Source organism: Lithobates pipiens, unplaced genomic scaffold, assembly GCF_037356315.1.
Source record: "Lithobates pipiens isolate NorthernLeopardFrog02 unplaced genomic scaffold, aLitPip1_a1.2 Scaffold_8, whole genome shotgun sequence".
In the NCBI taxonomy this organism is placed as follows: domain Eukaryota; kingdom Metazoa; phylum Chordata; class Amphibia; order Anura; family Ranidae; genus Lithobates; species Lithobates pipiens.
Genome location: NW_027507903.1, coordinates 341,875,149 through 341,892,179, shown reverse-complemented (window position 1 = coordinate 341,892,179; position 17,031 = coordinate 341,875,149). Strand labels below are relative to the sequence as shown.

The window sequence follows — 17,031 nt, the reverse complement described above, 5'->3', positions numbered from 1 at the left end:
ATCGTCTGTGGCTCCAGTGTTTGGCGGCTGCTGCAATGTGATGTTACCATGATATTCAGGTGAGACTTAGACTTGCTTGTCATTGCCATCAACGTCTCCTGTATGTCCGCACAGTCTCTGACCATGTCCTTTGTGTCCGCACAGTCTCTGACCATGTCCTTTGTGTCCGCACAGTCTCTGGCCATCTCCCGTGTGTCCGCACAGTCTCTGGCCATCTCCCGTGTGTCCGCACAGTCTCTGGCCATCTCCCGTGTGTCCGCACAGTCTCTGGCCATCTCCCGTGTGTCCGCACAGTCTCTGGCCATCTCCCGTGTGTCCGCACAGTCTCTGGCCATCTCCCGTGTGTCCGCACAGTCTCTGGCCATCTCCCGTGTGTCCGCACAGTCTCTGGCCATCTCCCGTGTGTCCGCACAGTCTCTGGCCATCTCCCGTGTGTCCGCACAGTCTCTGGCCATCTCCCGTGTGTCCGCACAGTCTCTGGCCATCTCCCGTGTGTCCGCACAGTCTCTGGCCATCTCCCGTGTGTCCGCACAGTCTCTGGCCATCTCCCGTGTGTCCGCACAGTCTCTGGCCATCTCCCGTGTGTCCGCACAGTCTCTGGCCATCTCCCGTGTGTCCGCACAGTCTCTGGCCATCTCCCGCGTGTCCGCACAGTCTCTGGCCATCTCCCGCGTGTCCGCACAGTCTCTGGCCATCTCCCGCGTGTCCGCACAGTCTCTGGCCATCTCCCGCGTGTCCGCACAGTCTCTGGCCATCTCCCGCGTGTCCGCACAGTCTCTGGCCATCTCCCGCGTGTCCGCACAGTCTCTGGCCATCTCCCGCGTGTCCGCACAGTCTCTGGCCATCTCCCGCGTGTCCGCACAGTCTCTGGCCATCTCCCGCGTGTCTGCACAGTCTCTGGCCATCTCCCGCGTGTCCGCACAGTCTCTGGCCATCTCCCGCGTGTCCGCACAGTCTCTGGCCATCTCCCGCGTGTCCGCACAGTCTCTGGCCATCTCCCGCGTGTCCGCACAGTCTCTGGCCATCTCCCGCGTGTCCGCACAGTCTCTGGCCATCTCCCGTGTGTCCGCACAGTCTCTGGCCATCTCCCGCGTGTCCGCACAGTCTCTGGCCATCTCCCGCGTGTCCGCACAGTCTCTGGCCATCTCCCGCGTGTCCGCACAGTCTCTGGCCATCTCCCGCGTGTCCGCACAGTCTCTGGCCATCTCCCGCGTGTCCGCACAGTCTCTGGCCATCTCCCGTGTGTCCGCACAGTCTCTGGCCATCTCCCGTGTGTCCGCACAGTCTCTGGCCATCTCCCGTGTGTCCGCACAGTCTCTGGCCATCTCCCGTGTGTCCGCACAGTCTCTGGCCATCTCCCGTGTGTCCGCACAGTCTCTGGCCATCTCCCGTGTGTCCGCACAGTCTCTGGCCATCTCCCGTGTGTCCGCACAGTCTCTGGCCATCTCCCGTGTGTCCGCACAGTCTCTGAAGGGAAGCCTACAGAGGAGTCAGTAGCTGGAGTGCTGCCAGGAAGGATTCACGGGGCGGGGGGGGGGGGGTTAGCACTGCAGGGCTAGTTGGAGGTGGGGTTGGGGGGGGTCACTATTGTTGGGGGGGGGGGGGGGGATGAATACAATAAGGTAAGGGGGCACTGATATAAAGGTTCCTCCTTAATTCAGTAGCCCCCCTTTACCTTAGTGCAGTCACTCAATGGAAGGTGGCCTGTGGTCACCAGAGTTCTTCCCACATCAGAGATCCTGTTTTAAATACAGGTTGGAACTCTGCAGACCCTGATGTAAAGGTCAATGTTGCAGACCCTGTTGTAAGTGGGAACTCTGATGTAAAGGGGAATGCTGTGCACTCTGATATAAGATGCTCTCTGGTCACCAGAGCCCCCTTTACACCAAAGTCTGCAGCAATCCCCTTCACATCATGATCTGCAGCATTCCCCTTTGCATCAAATTTCCACTTTAAGGGGGAATCCTGCAGACTCTGCTGTAAGGGGGAACTATGTGCCACCTGGGTTATATTGCCCTAACCTTCACGTAAATGGAGGAATATGTTTTTTGACTTTTGTTCTAGAGAGATTTCGAGAAACTGTGAGTTCATAGGATTTAAGGCTTCTAATGTATGCAATTTATACAGTTAAGAAAAATTATCTCTTGAATTATTTTTCCCATTATAGGTGTGAGTGGGGCCTCATGTCTAGGATTTGCCTAAGGCCTCATAAATGCCTAGAGCCGCCTCTGCCAAAGCTAAATTAAAGAGGTTGTGTTGTTTCACCTTTTAATGCATTCTATGGCAGTAGCCACTCCCCCAGCTCCATACCCCCACCCCCCGTTTTACTTACCCAAGCCCTGTAATTCCCTTGACGGGTATGCGCTCTCCCTCCCTGCACGGGGTCCTGGCTCTTGATTGGATAGCTTGATAGCAGCGCAGCCATTTGCTCCCGCTACTGTCAATCTAGTCCAATGACGCGGGCACCTGGGTATTCGTGTCTATGGACTTGGGAGCATGACAACCCCCTCAGGAGATGCAATAAGCAGCCCTCCAGCTGTTGCAAAACTACAAGTCCCATCATTCCTCTGCCTCTGGGTGTCATGCTTGTGGCTGTCAGAGTCTTGCTATGCCTCATGGGAGTTGTAGTTCTGCAACAGCTGGAGGTCCGCTAATTGCATATCACTGTCCTAGAGGGTTATCTGATGTGAGGAGGAGCCGCGAGAGCTTCAGAGGGACCCCAGAAGAGGATGATTGGGGCCAGTCTGTACAAAACCAACAGTACAGTGGAGGTAAGTATGACACGTTTGTAAACCTTCCTGTTTTTTCCTTTTGTTATTAACCACTTGCTTACAGGGCACTTAAACACCTTCCTGCCCAGACCAATTTTCAGCTTTCGGTGCTCTCACACTTTGAATGACAATTACTCAGTCATGCAACACTGTACCCAAATGAATTTTTTGTCCTTTTTTTCCCACAAATAGAGCTTTCTTTTGGTGGTATTTGATCACCTCTGGGGTTTTTATTTTTTGCGCTATAAATGAAAAAAGACCGAAAATTTTGAAAAAAAACGCATATTTCTTTGTTTCTGTGACAGAATTATGCAAATTATTAATTTTTCTTCATAAATTTTGGTCACAATTTATACTGCTACATGTCTTTGGTAAAAATAACCCAAATTAGTGGATATTATTTGGTCTTTGTGAAAGTTAGAGAGTCTACAAGCTGTGGTGCGAATCGCACAAAATTGATCACATCTGATGTACTGGTGGCCTATCTCGCTTCTTGTGACCCGAACAAGTCAGGAAAGTACAAATACCCCCCAAATGACCCCTTTTTGGAAAGTAGACATTCCAAGGTATTTAGTAAGAGGTATAGTGAGCTTTTTGATGTTGTCATTTTTTTCCCACAATTCTTTGCAAAATTAAGATTTTTCATTTTTTTTTTTTTTCTCCACAAAATTGTCATTGTAATAGGTTATTTCTCTCACGTGGCATGTGTATACCACAAATGACACCCCCCAAAAAATTCTGCTACTCCTCCTGAGTATTACAATACCACATGTGTGGGACTTTTTCACAGCCTGGCCACATAGAGAGGCCCAACATGCAGGTAGCGCCATCATGTGTTCTAGGAACATAAGTTACACATCTAACTTGTTGACTATTTATTACACTTTTGAAGCACCAGGACAATGACACGTGACACTGATGACAGATGGCACTGATACGTGGCAATGATGACAGGTGGCACTGATGACAGATGGCACTAATATGTGGCACTGATGACAGATGGCACTAATATGTGGCACTGATGACGCGTGGCACTTATACGTGGCACTGATGACACGTGGCACTAATACGTGGCACTGATGACACGTGGCACTGAAACGTGGCACCGATGACAGATGGCACTAATACGTGGCACTAATATGTGCCACCGATGACAGATGGCACTAATACATGCCACCGATGACGCGTGACACTGATGACAGATGGCACTGATAAGTGGCATTGATGACACGTGACACTGACAACAGATGGCACGTGACACTGACAGGTGGCACTGATGACAAATGGCACTGATACGTGGCACTGATGACAGATGGCACTATGTGGCACTGACGACACGTGGCACTGACGACACGTGGCACTGACGACACGTGGCACTGACGGCAGGTGGCACTGGGGGCAGGTGGCACTGGGGGCAGGTGGCACTGGGGGCAGGTGGCACTGACGGCAGGTGGCACTGGGGTGGATGGCACTGGGGGCAGGTAGCACTGGGGTGGATGGCACTGGGGGCAGGTAGCACTGGGGTGGATGGCACTAGGGGCAGGTAGCACTGGGGTGGATGGCACTAGGGGCAGGTAGCACTGGGGTGGATGGCACTGGGGGCAGGTAGCACTGGGGTGGATGGCACTGGGGGCAGGTAGCACTGGGGTGGATGGCACTGGGGCAGATAGCACTGCTGGGGGCGGATGGCACTGCTGGGGGCGGATGGCACTGCTGGGGGCGGATGGCACTTTTTATTTCATTTTTTTAATTTTTTTTTTTTCCGGAATCAGAACGGCTGCCGCTGCAGCCGTTCATCTCTCCCCTCTCGCACTGTCTGTGCGAGGAAGGAGAGCGGCGCTGCGAGATGATCTCATATGTTTACATATGAGATCATCTCCCATTGGACACGCCGATCACGCTGTAAACGGCCGCTGTGATTGGCCGTTTACAGCGATCTGTGTTTGCCTGTCCCCGGGGGACACGGCGAACACAGAACTTCCGCGATGCGCGCCCGCGGCGGCGCGCATTGCGGAAGTAAACATCAGGCCGTCCAGGGACGACCGCCCAAACGAACGCGCCTGCTCTACGGCCGTAATTCGGCTATAGGGCGGGCGCGAGGAGGTTAAAAAAAATAATCACTTTAAACAAGCTGAAGTTGGAAGGTCATTGGCTACCATGCACAGCTGTACCAAATTCTGAGTGTACCAGTTTTCATAAATCTCCTCCCTAAGAGCTTTTCACAATGTACATTAGCTACAGCAAGTCAAATGGTCTGCCTCATTTCCTGGCTGGAGGACATCCTCCAATCCTTTCCTTCTCAGCTAATTTTTCCTTTCCCCGTACAATTCATTCATTCATTTTTTTTCAGTCATGAAGAGTCAGAGATTATGGAATCTAAAATAGGTTTTATAATGAAAGCCGGTATGATTTAAAAAAATTATTAGCATGTTTGAGAGTAGTGATGAACTAGAGTTGACAAAATATTAGATTAAACTTCAGCTTTAACGTCAGTAACTATTGTGATTTGCAGGTAATGATCCTTATCACAGGTGCCCATAAAGCCTTTGCCCTTTACAAAGCCATAGAAGAAGGTGTAAATCATATGTGGACAGTGTCTGCCTTTCAGCAACACCCTAGCACAGTGTTTGTCTGTGATGAAGATGCAACTCTAGAACTTCGGGTGAAGACCGTGAAATATTTTAAAGGTAAACCTCAAATGTGTATGTGTATATAATATTTTTATATTTCTCTATCCATTGTTACTTTTTGTTTAGTGATTTATTTTGGTAAATAACCTCCCTTTCCCCAAATAACAGCCTGCACCTACCACGGTATCCCCATAGGTTCTACAAATATATGTGCTTCCCATATTGACATCAGCCTGCATAACTCTTGGTATGAGGATGGTGCTAGAAAAAAAAAAGCCAAAAACAATAAGGCCTTTCCTAAAACGTGAACACCAACTTCCTCCAAACCACCTCTGGTCACAGATGGCATTATGTGCATTAAAGAGGGTTTATATATTGTTTTCTTGATGCCCGTGTGTACAACGAACTTGTAAAGGGGTTTTTGGGGTTCCTTTTATGTATCTTTTAAAAAAAAAAAAAAAATCCTCAGCCTTTGGTATTGTATTAGTAGGCTGCCTTTGTACCTACTGTGAACATTATAAAGAAGGTTCCGCTCTCTGTGTAAGATTATTTTTTTATATTAGGAATTAAACAGGAGGTGCTGGAACACATAAAGGTGGTCTGGAACAGCTGGCATTCCCCAGGTTGATAGGAATTGAGTTATGAAACCTAGCAAAAAGATGTCAGTTATGCCACGTACACACAACTGGACTTTCCGGCAGACTAAGTCCGATGGTCTTCCCGACGGACTTTCTGAAAGAACGGACTTGCCCACACGTGAACTGACTAAGTCCGTTCGTTTTGAACGTGATGACGTATACGGGACTAAACAAGGAATTTCAATAGCCAGTAGCCAATAGCTTCCCTTGCGTCTTATTTGGTCCGTTGGACCAGCACACAGACTGACTAAAATCGGGAAAATGATTTTCCCGATTTTAGTCATTCGGAATTTAGTCCATCGGATAGATTTGAAACCTGTTCTATTTCTAGGTCTGTCTGATTTATTTATTTTTCGAAAAATGATCAGACCGGCCCACACATGATCGGATTGTCCAACGGACTAATCCCTTCAGACCTAGTCTGCCAGAAAGTCCGGTCGTGTGTACGCGGCATAAGAGTCTCAAATCGTATATAATATATGGAGCTGGGGCCAATAACTAAAGAATTTTTTTATTTTGTGGACTGACCATTTAAGAGACCAGGTTTAAATAAGACACATTTTAAGTAATTTTTATTGTTAAAAATTAAAATGGATGTAAGAGATTGGGCTTGGTGGATTCACTGTATTTCAAAGCTACGGTATGTCTTGACAACAAACTAGCACATTTATTAGTGTATGCTAAATCTCGTAGAGCAATTCCTCCATCACTAGTTTTCTGAGTTTTAGTCATTGCTCTTTTTATACAGACCTATCCTGTGCTTTTATACCATGTTTTTATTGCCATGCATTACAGCTTCAGTTAACAATATGCAGCAGTAATTGCAAGGATTGTGAATAAGTAACTCCCCTTTTGTTGAGGAAAAAAAAAATTTCCCTCTTGGTGCTCCATGTACAATGCAAGGATTTTCACAAACTTTGTTGCAGATTCCTACCTTTTTGGTATTCTGAAGACATCCCCATTTGTTTCTCTGTGCGGAGTGAGTATAAGGAGTGGCTTCATAACTATCAACCAGCAGCGGCAGGATCAGGGATCTAAGGAATGTTGCAGGGTATTCCTTTAGACGTTACTTCCTATTGGGAATATCTTGCCCAAAAAAAATTAGTTTGCAGGGGATGCCAAAAATCGGACTTGTATTTTCGTGTAAAAATAAGGGGGAGAGTGCTGCAGTTGGTTTGAAGTTGTCCCAAAAATAGCTGTGTATGCAAAAATTGTACCTCTTGTGAACTTTTAAGGGAAAGGACAACTACTAGGTAGTATAATGCGTTGTTGGATATTTATTTCAAACAAGTAATATAGCGTGTGTAGGAAAATCAACCTACATGAATATACAAAACATTAACAGGTGTATTAAAAAAGAGAGGGATTCAGTAAACAGAGAACTTAGAGAGCAAATACAGGTATGGATCTGACGCATTTAGAGTATTTCAACTCTTCTTCAGGAAAAATGGATCAGCATATGTACATATATATCTATAAAGAAAAAGCAATATGAGAAGAACATATAGCTAATACACACAAACATAATTATTGCAACATCAAGGGTGTAGGGATGGAGATATGTACATACTGACCCTGTATTATAGCTTGGTTCATCACAGTGCATCCAAACTTTAAAAACATAAATAACCCTGGTGTAGTGAACAGCAGGGCGGGGAAAGTTTCACTGCTGTGTACTCCCGCAACGGCTCGGAGCTGGGGGCAAGGCCTATCCGCCGACCACCCCAACAGGACATTCCCCAGCAGAGGGCGCCAAAGAAAGTCTCACCTAAAGTCCTGGAGGGGCAACCTAACAGGAGGTTAAAATAAGAATGTACCATAAGTAATGCTAGTGGACTATATTGAAAAATTATAGACAGGGGGCCAATAGGCGAGACCCACCTAGAGACCACCAGAGGGCATCTAGGTTTCTCAGGAGGCATAGGGGGTAATATTGCTAGGATAAATACCTGTTGTGGCCCTTGGATGGAGAACTTACAGCAAAAAACAGTCAAAAAGACCGACGTGGATCCCAGAAGCAAGGATGGCAAATTGGGTGGGGACAACTGAGTAGGCAAATCCATGGGGTGAAGACCCAGGTTAAGGAGAGGTCAATAAAGGGCTAAATGATGCCTAGAGTAAAAAAGTACTTGCCATCAATCGAGATGGAGCAGTAGAGTGCCATGCAGAGTGGTGTGCAGCGGGACTGATGTGTGCTGTTGATTTTCTTTAAAAAGATACATGGGCGGGAATGCCAGGGACGGCGTGGAGAGGGGTGACGCCCCTCTCTGTGCAAATCCTGCACAGTAATTGGAGAGCGTCGGGGGGCCAGGAGTATGTGTGGGGACACACCCAGCAGGGCCGCAGTGACTGGCCGGGCTCTGTGTCCCCCATAGCAGCCGCCACAAGGAAGCCTCGCGGTCGGCTGGCGTGCGAGGATGCCACTTCCGGGTGTATGCACACGGCGTCGTGATGTCAGAGCGAGCGATCAGAGTGGGGCGTGCAAAATTATTCGGCCCCCTTGCGTTAATACTTTATAGAGCCACCTTTTGCTGCGATTACAGCTGCAAGTCGCTTGGGGTATGTCTCTATCAGTTTTGCACATCGAGAGACTGAAATTCTTGCCAATTCTTCCTTGCAAAACCGCTCGAGCTCAGTGAGGTTGGATGGAGAGCGTTTGTGAACAGCAGTTTTCAGCTCTTTCCACAGATTCTCGATTGGATTCAGGTCTGGACTTTGACTTGGCCATTCTAACACCTGGATACGTTTATTTGTGAACCATTCCTTTGTAGATTCTGCTGTATGTTTGGGATCATTGTCTTTTTGGAAGATAAATCTCCGTCCCAGTTTCAGGTCTTTTGCAGACTCCAACAGGTTTTCATCCAGAATGGTCCTGTATTTGGCTGCATCCATCTTCCCCTCAATTTTAACCATCTTCCCTGTCCCTGCTGAAGAAAAGCAGGCCCAAACCATGATGCTGCCACCACCATGTTTGACAGTGGGGATGGTGTGTTGAGGGTGATGAGCTGTGTTGCTTTTACGCCAAATATATCGTTTTGTATTGTGGGCAAAAAGTTCGATTTTTGGTTTCATCTGACCAGAGCACCGTCTTCCACATGTTTGGTGTGTCTCCCAGGTGGCTTGTGGCAAACTTTTTATGGATATCTTTGAGAAATGTCTTTCTTCTTGCCACTCTTCCATAAAGGCCAGATTTGTGCAGTGTACGACTGATTGTTGTCCTATGGACAGACTCTCCCACCTCAGCTGTAGTTCTCTGCAGTTCATCCAGAGTGATCATGGGCCTCTTGGCTGCATCTTTGATCAGTCTTCTCCTTGTCTGAGCTGAAAGTTTAGAGGGACGGCCAGGTCTTGGTAGATTTGCAGTGGTCTGATACTCCTTCCATTTCAAAATGATCGCTTGCACAGTGCTCCTTTTGGATGTTTAAAGCTTGGGAAATCTTTTTGTATCCAAATCCGGCTTTAAACTTCTCCACAACAGTATTACGGACCTGCCTGGTGTGTTCCTTGGTCTTCATGATGCTCTCTGCGCTTTCAACAGAACCCTGAGACTATCACAGAGCAGGTGCATTTATACAGAGACTTGATTACACACAGGTGGATTCTATTTATCACCATCAGTCATTTAGGACAACATTGGATCATTCAGAGATCCTCGCTGAACTTCTGGAGTGAGTTTGCTGCACCGAAAGTAAAGGGGCCGAATAATTTTGCACGCACCACTTTTCAGTTTTTTATTTGCTAAAAAAGTTTAAATTATCCAGTAGATTTCGTTCCACTTCACAATTGTGTCCCACTTGTTGGTGATTCTTCACAAAAAATAAAAATTGTATATCTTTGTTTGAAGCCTGAAATGTGGCAAAAGGTTGAAAAATTCAAGGGGACCGAATACTTTCGCAAGGCACTGTATATTGGGAAATAGGGATGAGCCGAACACCCCCCGGTTTGGTTCACACCAGAACTTTCGAACGGACCGAAAATACGTACGAACTTTAGAACCCCATTAAAGTCTATGGGACTCAAATGTTCGAAATCAAAAGTGCTAATTTTAATGGCTAATATGTAAGATATTGTCCTAAAAAGGGGTTGGGGACCTGGCTCCTGCCCCAGGGGACATCTCTCTGCGCTCACGCTACTGCCTTCCTCTAGCTGGGTATCATCATCAGAGCCTTCAAAACGCTGGGCATCCTCCTGGAGCATGTACCCAACATTGTGCTCAAACAGTTCGGGGGACTCCTCAGGAGGACACGGTGGGTCTAGGGAAGGAGTGACTGGTGACATTGAGACGAGGGAAGAGGATGCGTTGGCAGCTGCTTTGCTAGTACCCTGAGCCTGGGTGAGAGAGGATGAGGAGGGCTTGGTCATCCACTCTACCAAGTATTCGGCACGATGCGGCTCAACAAATCCAGCTGCCGAAAATAAGGACAAGCGTTTCCCATGGCCATGCGTCGATGACGATGCACCGCGTCCACGAACAGCACTGTTGTCTCTAGACACAGAGCCTGCTTGCCCTCTTTTATTGGCTCGTGACTGTCTGCCTCTCTTTGTTGGCCTTCCAGACATAGTAATGGCCTGCAATGGGGGGGAAAAAAATGGAAAAAACAGCAATTGGGGTAGCTTTAGGTGCACACTGAGCAGATGACACAGTACACCGACTGTAATTACTGCAGCTGCCTGCCTGTGTTACAGAAACAGAACAACACCAGCAATAAGGGGTATCTTCAGGTGTATACTGTGCAGGAGGCACACAACACCACTGAACAAGCGCTAGGTTCCCAAGCAGTTTGGAACCACATGAGGTGCGATGGCGCAGTGCATTGTGGGCCATGAGTGCCACACAAATATGGTGGGAACGGTCTCTCGTTCGGCGAAGCCGGAACTCTGTGGAACAGCCTAGCTCATCCCTATTGGGAAACAGACAAACATTCTAATATGTAAATTTCCATTTGAAAATGTCTTCATGTAGACTTCTGGGAAAATCAGTGAGCCAATCACACAAGCGGGAAATTGTTTCTGGCGGGCGTTCTGTACACAAACACATCCAGGTAGCTATATTGCGTTGCACTTTACAGAGCAGCAGATTAAAAAGGAAAGGTCATTTTTTTAATAACCTTAAATTACAATAACTTGTGTTGCAGCTGTATATTCTATATTTAATTACTTTCTATTCTTCTTTCCCCCCCAAGAGAGTAGCATTGGGCCTGGTTCACACTGGTGCGACATACGCTCTGACTTTAAAGTGGAAGTAAACCCATTGATTTAAACAGTTAAAAAAAAAAAAGGCATGCCGGGAATGCTAACTGCACATTGGCTGTGCTCTCAGCCAAACTATCAAACCATCCAATGGCTGGTGTCATAACGAATCACATGTGCAACACCATAGCAGTTGAAGATTAAACAGAGGCAAAGATGGCAGCTTCCTTGGCTGAAAACGATAGGAGAGTTTACTTCCACTTTAAAAGCACATGTCGTATGACGTGTATAAATCAATGATTTCCTATGAAAGCCATCTTAACTAGTCTGACACAAGATGGTCTGACTTAACTCTCCCACTCTGATGCTTCTTTTCATTTAGTCCATTATAATAAGTCATTATCAGACTAAAGCCACTGTAATCCAGCCCAAATCGCATATTACTTACTGTTTAAGAAACAAGATTTTTAAAGTTTCATTAAAGTGGTGTTGCCACCAAAAAATTAAAAGCTGCTTAAAATTCGTAAAAAAAAAAAAAAATGAAAAAAAAATAATTGGCAAAAAAATAAAAAAATTTTACTCGCCTCTAAATACCTTTGCTAGGGGGTCCCTTGTAGTCTGCTTTCTTCCTTGCCCGGGCTGGTGACATCATTTCCCCTTGCACCGCACATTAACCTGGGACCTGTCACGTGTCCCAGGTGACTGTACGGCGTATCACGGTGCCCTGCACTGCTCGCGCATGCGCAGCCGGGTGCCCACAGTACGCATGATGGCGCCGCGAGCGGAGCGGGGAACGAGGGGGGAAGCTTCGTTCCCCCGCATCGCTGGACCCTGGGGCAGGTAAGTGTCCGATTATTAAAAGCCAGCAGCTGCAGTATTTGTAGCTGCTGACTTTTAAATTTTTTTAAAAAAAAATTTATTTTGAATTTTTTTTTTTTTTTTTTTAGGGGGTACCCCACTTTAGGTATTGTTTTATGAGTCCACAGTGGAGTGTATTTCCGCCCTTAAATTGAGCACTTCCTGTACTGTTAACCAAGCCTCCTTCTCAATCCAAAGTTTCTATGGTAACCCTGCTTCCCTGTTCATAGCTTACTTGTTTATTTCATAGTATTTACTTGTGCTGATGTCTAATGTTTCCCTTTGTCAGACATATCAGCTTCAGCTGATAAGACTGCAGTAATGGACAATATTTAGACTATGTGAGGTCACATGGTCACATGGTGTGTAGGAGGAAGCTCTGAGTGATTAGCAGAGTTCAGTGTTGTGCTGTAGGAAGTCCTGATAACAGATAGATAAGACATAGAGAGTGTGCCTTAAATCAGGGGAGATCTGGGCATGCTCAGAGACTTCATTCTACAGAACAACAAGGATTACAACAATACTAAGCAAGTAAGGAGATACCCTGTTTCCCCTAAAATAAGACCTAGCGTGATTGTCGGTGATGGCTGCAATATAAGCCCTACCCCCCAACTAAGCCCTAGTTAAAGTCCTTTGTAGGTCTTATTTTCAAGGTAGGGCTTATTTTCGCGGAAACCGGGTAGGGCTTATTTGTGGGGTAGGGCTTATATTGCAGCCAACACAGACAATCACGCTAGGTCTTATTTTAGGGGAAACAGGGTATCTACAAGCAGTGTTCATTAGGGTTTTTTATGCTGATTTACATGGGACAAAGTTGTGGGGGAGGGTTTACAACCACTTTAAACCCATTCAATATAATTAAAGTTGGATTAAATTCGGATCACCGTCACTGATCTGACTTTGGCATGCGACTTGTGCTATGAAGATCTTGAAGGTCTTTGGTCTGGTATGGATTTTAATAGGAACCCCCACGCCAAAATAAAAAAAATTTAAAATGCTGTGGGGCCTCCCCCAAAATCCATACCAGACCCTTATCCGAGCATGCAGGTCAGGTAAGAGGGGGAGAGACGAGTGCGCAAACTGACCATACCAGGCCACATGTCCTCAGCATGGGGGGGGGGTGGGTGCTTTGGGGCAGGGGGGCTTTCCGCCCCCACTCCTAAGCACCTTGCCCCCATGTTTGATAGGTAAAAGGGCCTCTTCCTGACAACCCTGGGCAGTGGTTGTGGGGGGTCTGCAGGCAAAGGGCTTATTGGAATATGGAAGCACCCTTTAACAAGGGGACCCCCATATCCCGGCCCCTCACTCTGTGAGTATGGGGTACGTTGTACCCCTAATCACCCAAAAAGTGTCAAATAACAGTACACAGTCCTTCATTAAAGTAGCTCCAACATGTCGTCTTTCTCCGCTGATATCTTTTCCCTCCGTTTTTTTTTTTCTTCTGGCGAATGAGTAGGGGTACAATGTACTCCTACTCATTCACATAGGACCAGTATCTGGGGCCCCTGGAACTGTCGGGAAGACAATCGACATGAACAACATAGGGGTAAGGTGCTTTGGGGTAGAGGCTGCAGAGCCTCCCTGGCCAAAATCACCCCCCCCCCATGTTGTGGGCACATTGGGGGGGTGGGTGCTTGCTTGGTCCTGCTCCCCCCCATTTCCTGACCTACTGGGCTGCATACTCGAAGGTCTGGTGTGGATTTTTGGGGGGACCCCACGCCGTGTGTTAGGGGTTTGTTTTTGGGGGTTCCCCTTAAGTCCCATGGAAGGCTGACATGAAGTCGTAGGGCAAAGTCTGATCGGCAGTTTCCAACTTCCATGTCAGAGTAGTGTGAACCCGGACTTGCCCATTAAAGCTGAATGCCATATATGGAATTTTTTCACAGTTAAATTGGTTTTCCTTCAACCTTTGCAAGTTCATGTGTTCCATATCTTTGCCTTCTCCAATCAGAATACTTTGCATTCATCAAGAAAAAATGCATGGCATTATGTGAATGGTGCCTGTGCTGAGCCAACGACCTCATGTGGTTCCAAAATGGCAAAGCACTGGACTTTGGCGGTAGCAAGGATCACTGTACTTATGGCAACCACTACAATGATTCTCCACTTCCATAGGGATCAGCAAGGTATGGAATGTGTAAATTTCCATTGCTTCAAGCTGGACCAATGTACTGTAACTATGCAAAAGAAAACATACCTGGAATTAAATTTAATTAGGTGCTCTGGAATAGAAAACAATCGGAGTTGTATTCTCCTGTAGATTAATAACTCTCTCCTCTCACATTTACAGGATTAATGCATGTTCACAACAAACTTGTCGATCCTTTGTACAGCATGAAGAAAAAGGGGACAGAAGAGGATCACACTCCAAAGAAACCATACAGTGACTGAAGTAGTGTTAATAATGCTGCATTGGAATGCTTACATTGTACAGAGTATGTGTTTTTTTTAGTACTTTATGCTGAAGGGGCTAGATTACTCTTCCAATCTCATGACAAGACCAGGAAGAATAGTGATTCTGTATGCAGCACAAGGTGAAAATTCAACCTTCAATGTCTTGTAGTTAAACCTAGCCTTACAGTTTTGTACACTTTATATGAGAAAATCATTTCACTTTTTACCCATGTTTTTGTAGGACAAAATATTTTTTGTAGCAGATTGCAGTTGTGTTATTACAGGGAATTAAAGATGATGTATATTTTCCATGTTTGGTCAGCCTTCACACAAAGCTCTAGTGCACTTAACATTACATGAGGAGGACTCTGCCACAACCTTTTCAGTAATATGGAGATGTCCGCATGGGTTCATTGTTATCAGGCAACATTTTCTCAAAAATATTGAAGCTCAACTCTGTGGAAAGTAAAAATCCATTAATTTGCAGTGGGGCTGCCCATTCACTGCAAGGTTAAAATGCTTGTTGTAGAGCTGGTTCACACCAGAAATGCACAGGAATCTGGTGTGTGTGATTTGGCAGCACATGCATTTAAATGGGTTGCAAATCGCACTGGACCACACAAACTAGTGTATGCAGTACTTTTGAAAAACATGCTGTACTACCATGCAATCTGGTGCCAGCAGATGCACTGCATTTGCATTTTGGGAACATGTACTGGCACCTGCAGCAGATCACAAAGGCAGTACGTTTTTGAATGCAGTGTGAGAAGCATGCACGGAATGCGCCTTTACCGCACTGTGTTCTGGTGGGAACCAGCTCTAAAGCCCAACACCATGTTTTAATGTTCTAGTCTGCTTAGGCAAAGCTGGCGGAAACAAACTATGTACTGCATAGGTGTGCTTGCTGGGGGCACTGTGCTGACTGTTTGCAGCCTCAGCTACATGCAATATACAGTGCTGTGTTCTGGCAAGCTCCCATCCTACTACTGGAACAAAATAGTCTGACGGAGAAACACGGTGTTAGTTAGTTAGGCTTTAAGTCTAGAGGGGCTGCAAAAAGCACTTTTACTTACCTAATCCTCCAGGCTGTGAGACCAGACCCGACAACCTCTTCTCCCCCATGCTCTGGTGGTCAGATGCCCTCTTGACAACATCAAGACCATGGAAGAGCCCACAGAACTGCATTAAGAATGAGGAGGCTGAGGGACATTTCACTGTCGGAGGAAAGACCACTAGATGCCAAGAGAGCTTGGGTATATGTAGTGCCAAACCTCCTGACTGTCACTTAAAATACCTGAAGGATTGTCTCACTGGTGTTATACATCTTAACATGTTTTGTGCCTTTCAGGACATAACATGAATGCAATTAAAGTACACTTTGTATGCAGTATTGCGTTTTTGCTTTGTCTTCAGCACCTGTAAGGGCCGGTTCACACTGCGGCGCGAGGCGAGGCGACACGGCTCGCCTCGCCTCGCTCCCGCAAGTCGTCCCCATTGAGTACAATGGAACCGTTCTGAGAGGAGCGACTCGAGTCGCTCCGACTCAGAAAAAAGGTTCCTGTACTACTTCGGGGCGACTTCGGGGGCGACTTGCATTGACTTCTATGCAGAAGTCCTCTGCAAGTCGCCGCTGACCCCCCCTGCAAGTCGCGGCGAGGAAGTCGGAGACGCCTCGCCGCGGCTCGCAGTGTGAACCGGCCCTTAACCTTTCTGGCCTTGTAACATGCTTCTGAACCATTGATTGCAGTGTTTTTTTTTTTTTTTTTGTTTTTTGGCAGCATACAAATGGGCTTCAAATGGAATGTCTGATGCATATTCTAACAGCTAAAGGGAAGAGAGGGGGGGCACCAAGCAGACCATAGTGTGGTAATTAAATTTATTGAAGCTCTGCTTGTTTTCTCTCCCCCCCCCCCCCTTGCGATGCCACATTTTGGCACCTTTTTGGGGGGGGGGGGGAGGGGGAACAGGTACCAGTCCTCACTTCCAGGAGACCTGGCGTTGGCAGGGTCCTTCCTCCACCAGCAGGCCAGTTAGAAAGCACAGCACACTTTGTGCATGCACAATAAGGAACTGGCTGTGAAGCTGAAAGTCTTTACTGCTGGTTTCCCTTACCACAAATGATGGTGGCAGCACCCGAGAGCCGAACGGAATTTCAGCTGGGGTGCCACATGTCCTGGAATCCAGCGATGTCAAGTGACCCAATATTAAAAGTCTGCAGCTATTGTATTTGTAGCTGCTGACTTTTAATTTTTGTAGGGGGGGAGAGCGCCGGTTTCAAGTGTAAAATTAAGTTCTTTGTGCCCTTTTGACCTACAACAAACTTGATGTGGACTGAATTCTTGATCTGTATACTTTTAACTGTGGCCAGGACTTAAAGTATTAACAATGGTTAGATAATGGGTAACTATATCATTTTTAGTAGCAGACTCTGTAATTTGGTAATGACAAGATTACTGGTAAACTGTGACAAGGCTATGGACATTGATGTATTAACATATTGCTAGCAAAGAGTAAAGGAGCTTTAACACAAGCCCTTCCTGAACTCTGTAG

The 17,031-nt window shown here is 46.7% G+C and overlaps 1 protein-coding gene across 1 annotated transcript in view; it reads left to right on the top strand.

Annotated features, from left to right (window-relative positions):
- The window catches only part of GNPDA1 (glucosamine-6-phosphate deaminase 1), a 55,915-nt gene extending 40,047 nt beyond the window's left edge, over nucleotides 1-15,868 (top strand). The window contains exons 6-7 of the mRNA XM_077473133.1: nucleotides 5,284-5,458; nucleotides 14,378-15,868. Coding sequence (XP_077329259.1) covers nucleotides 5,284-5,458; nucleotides 14,378-14,478 — 276 coding nt within the window. The 3' untranslated portion in view covers nucleotides 14,479-15,868. The remainder of the gene's footprint in view (nucleotides 1-5,283; nucleotides 5,459-14,377) is intronic.
- Nucleotides 15,869-17,031: the final 1,163 nt, after the last annotated feature.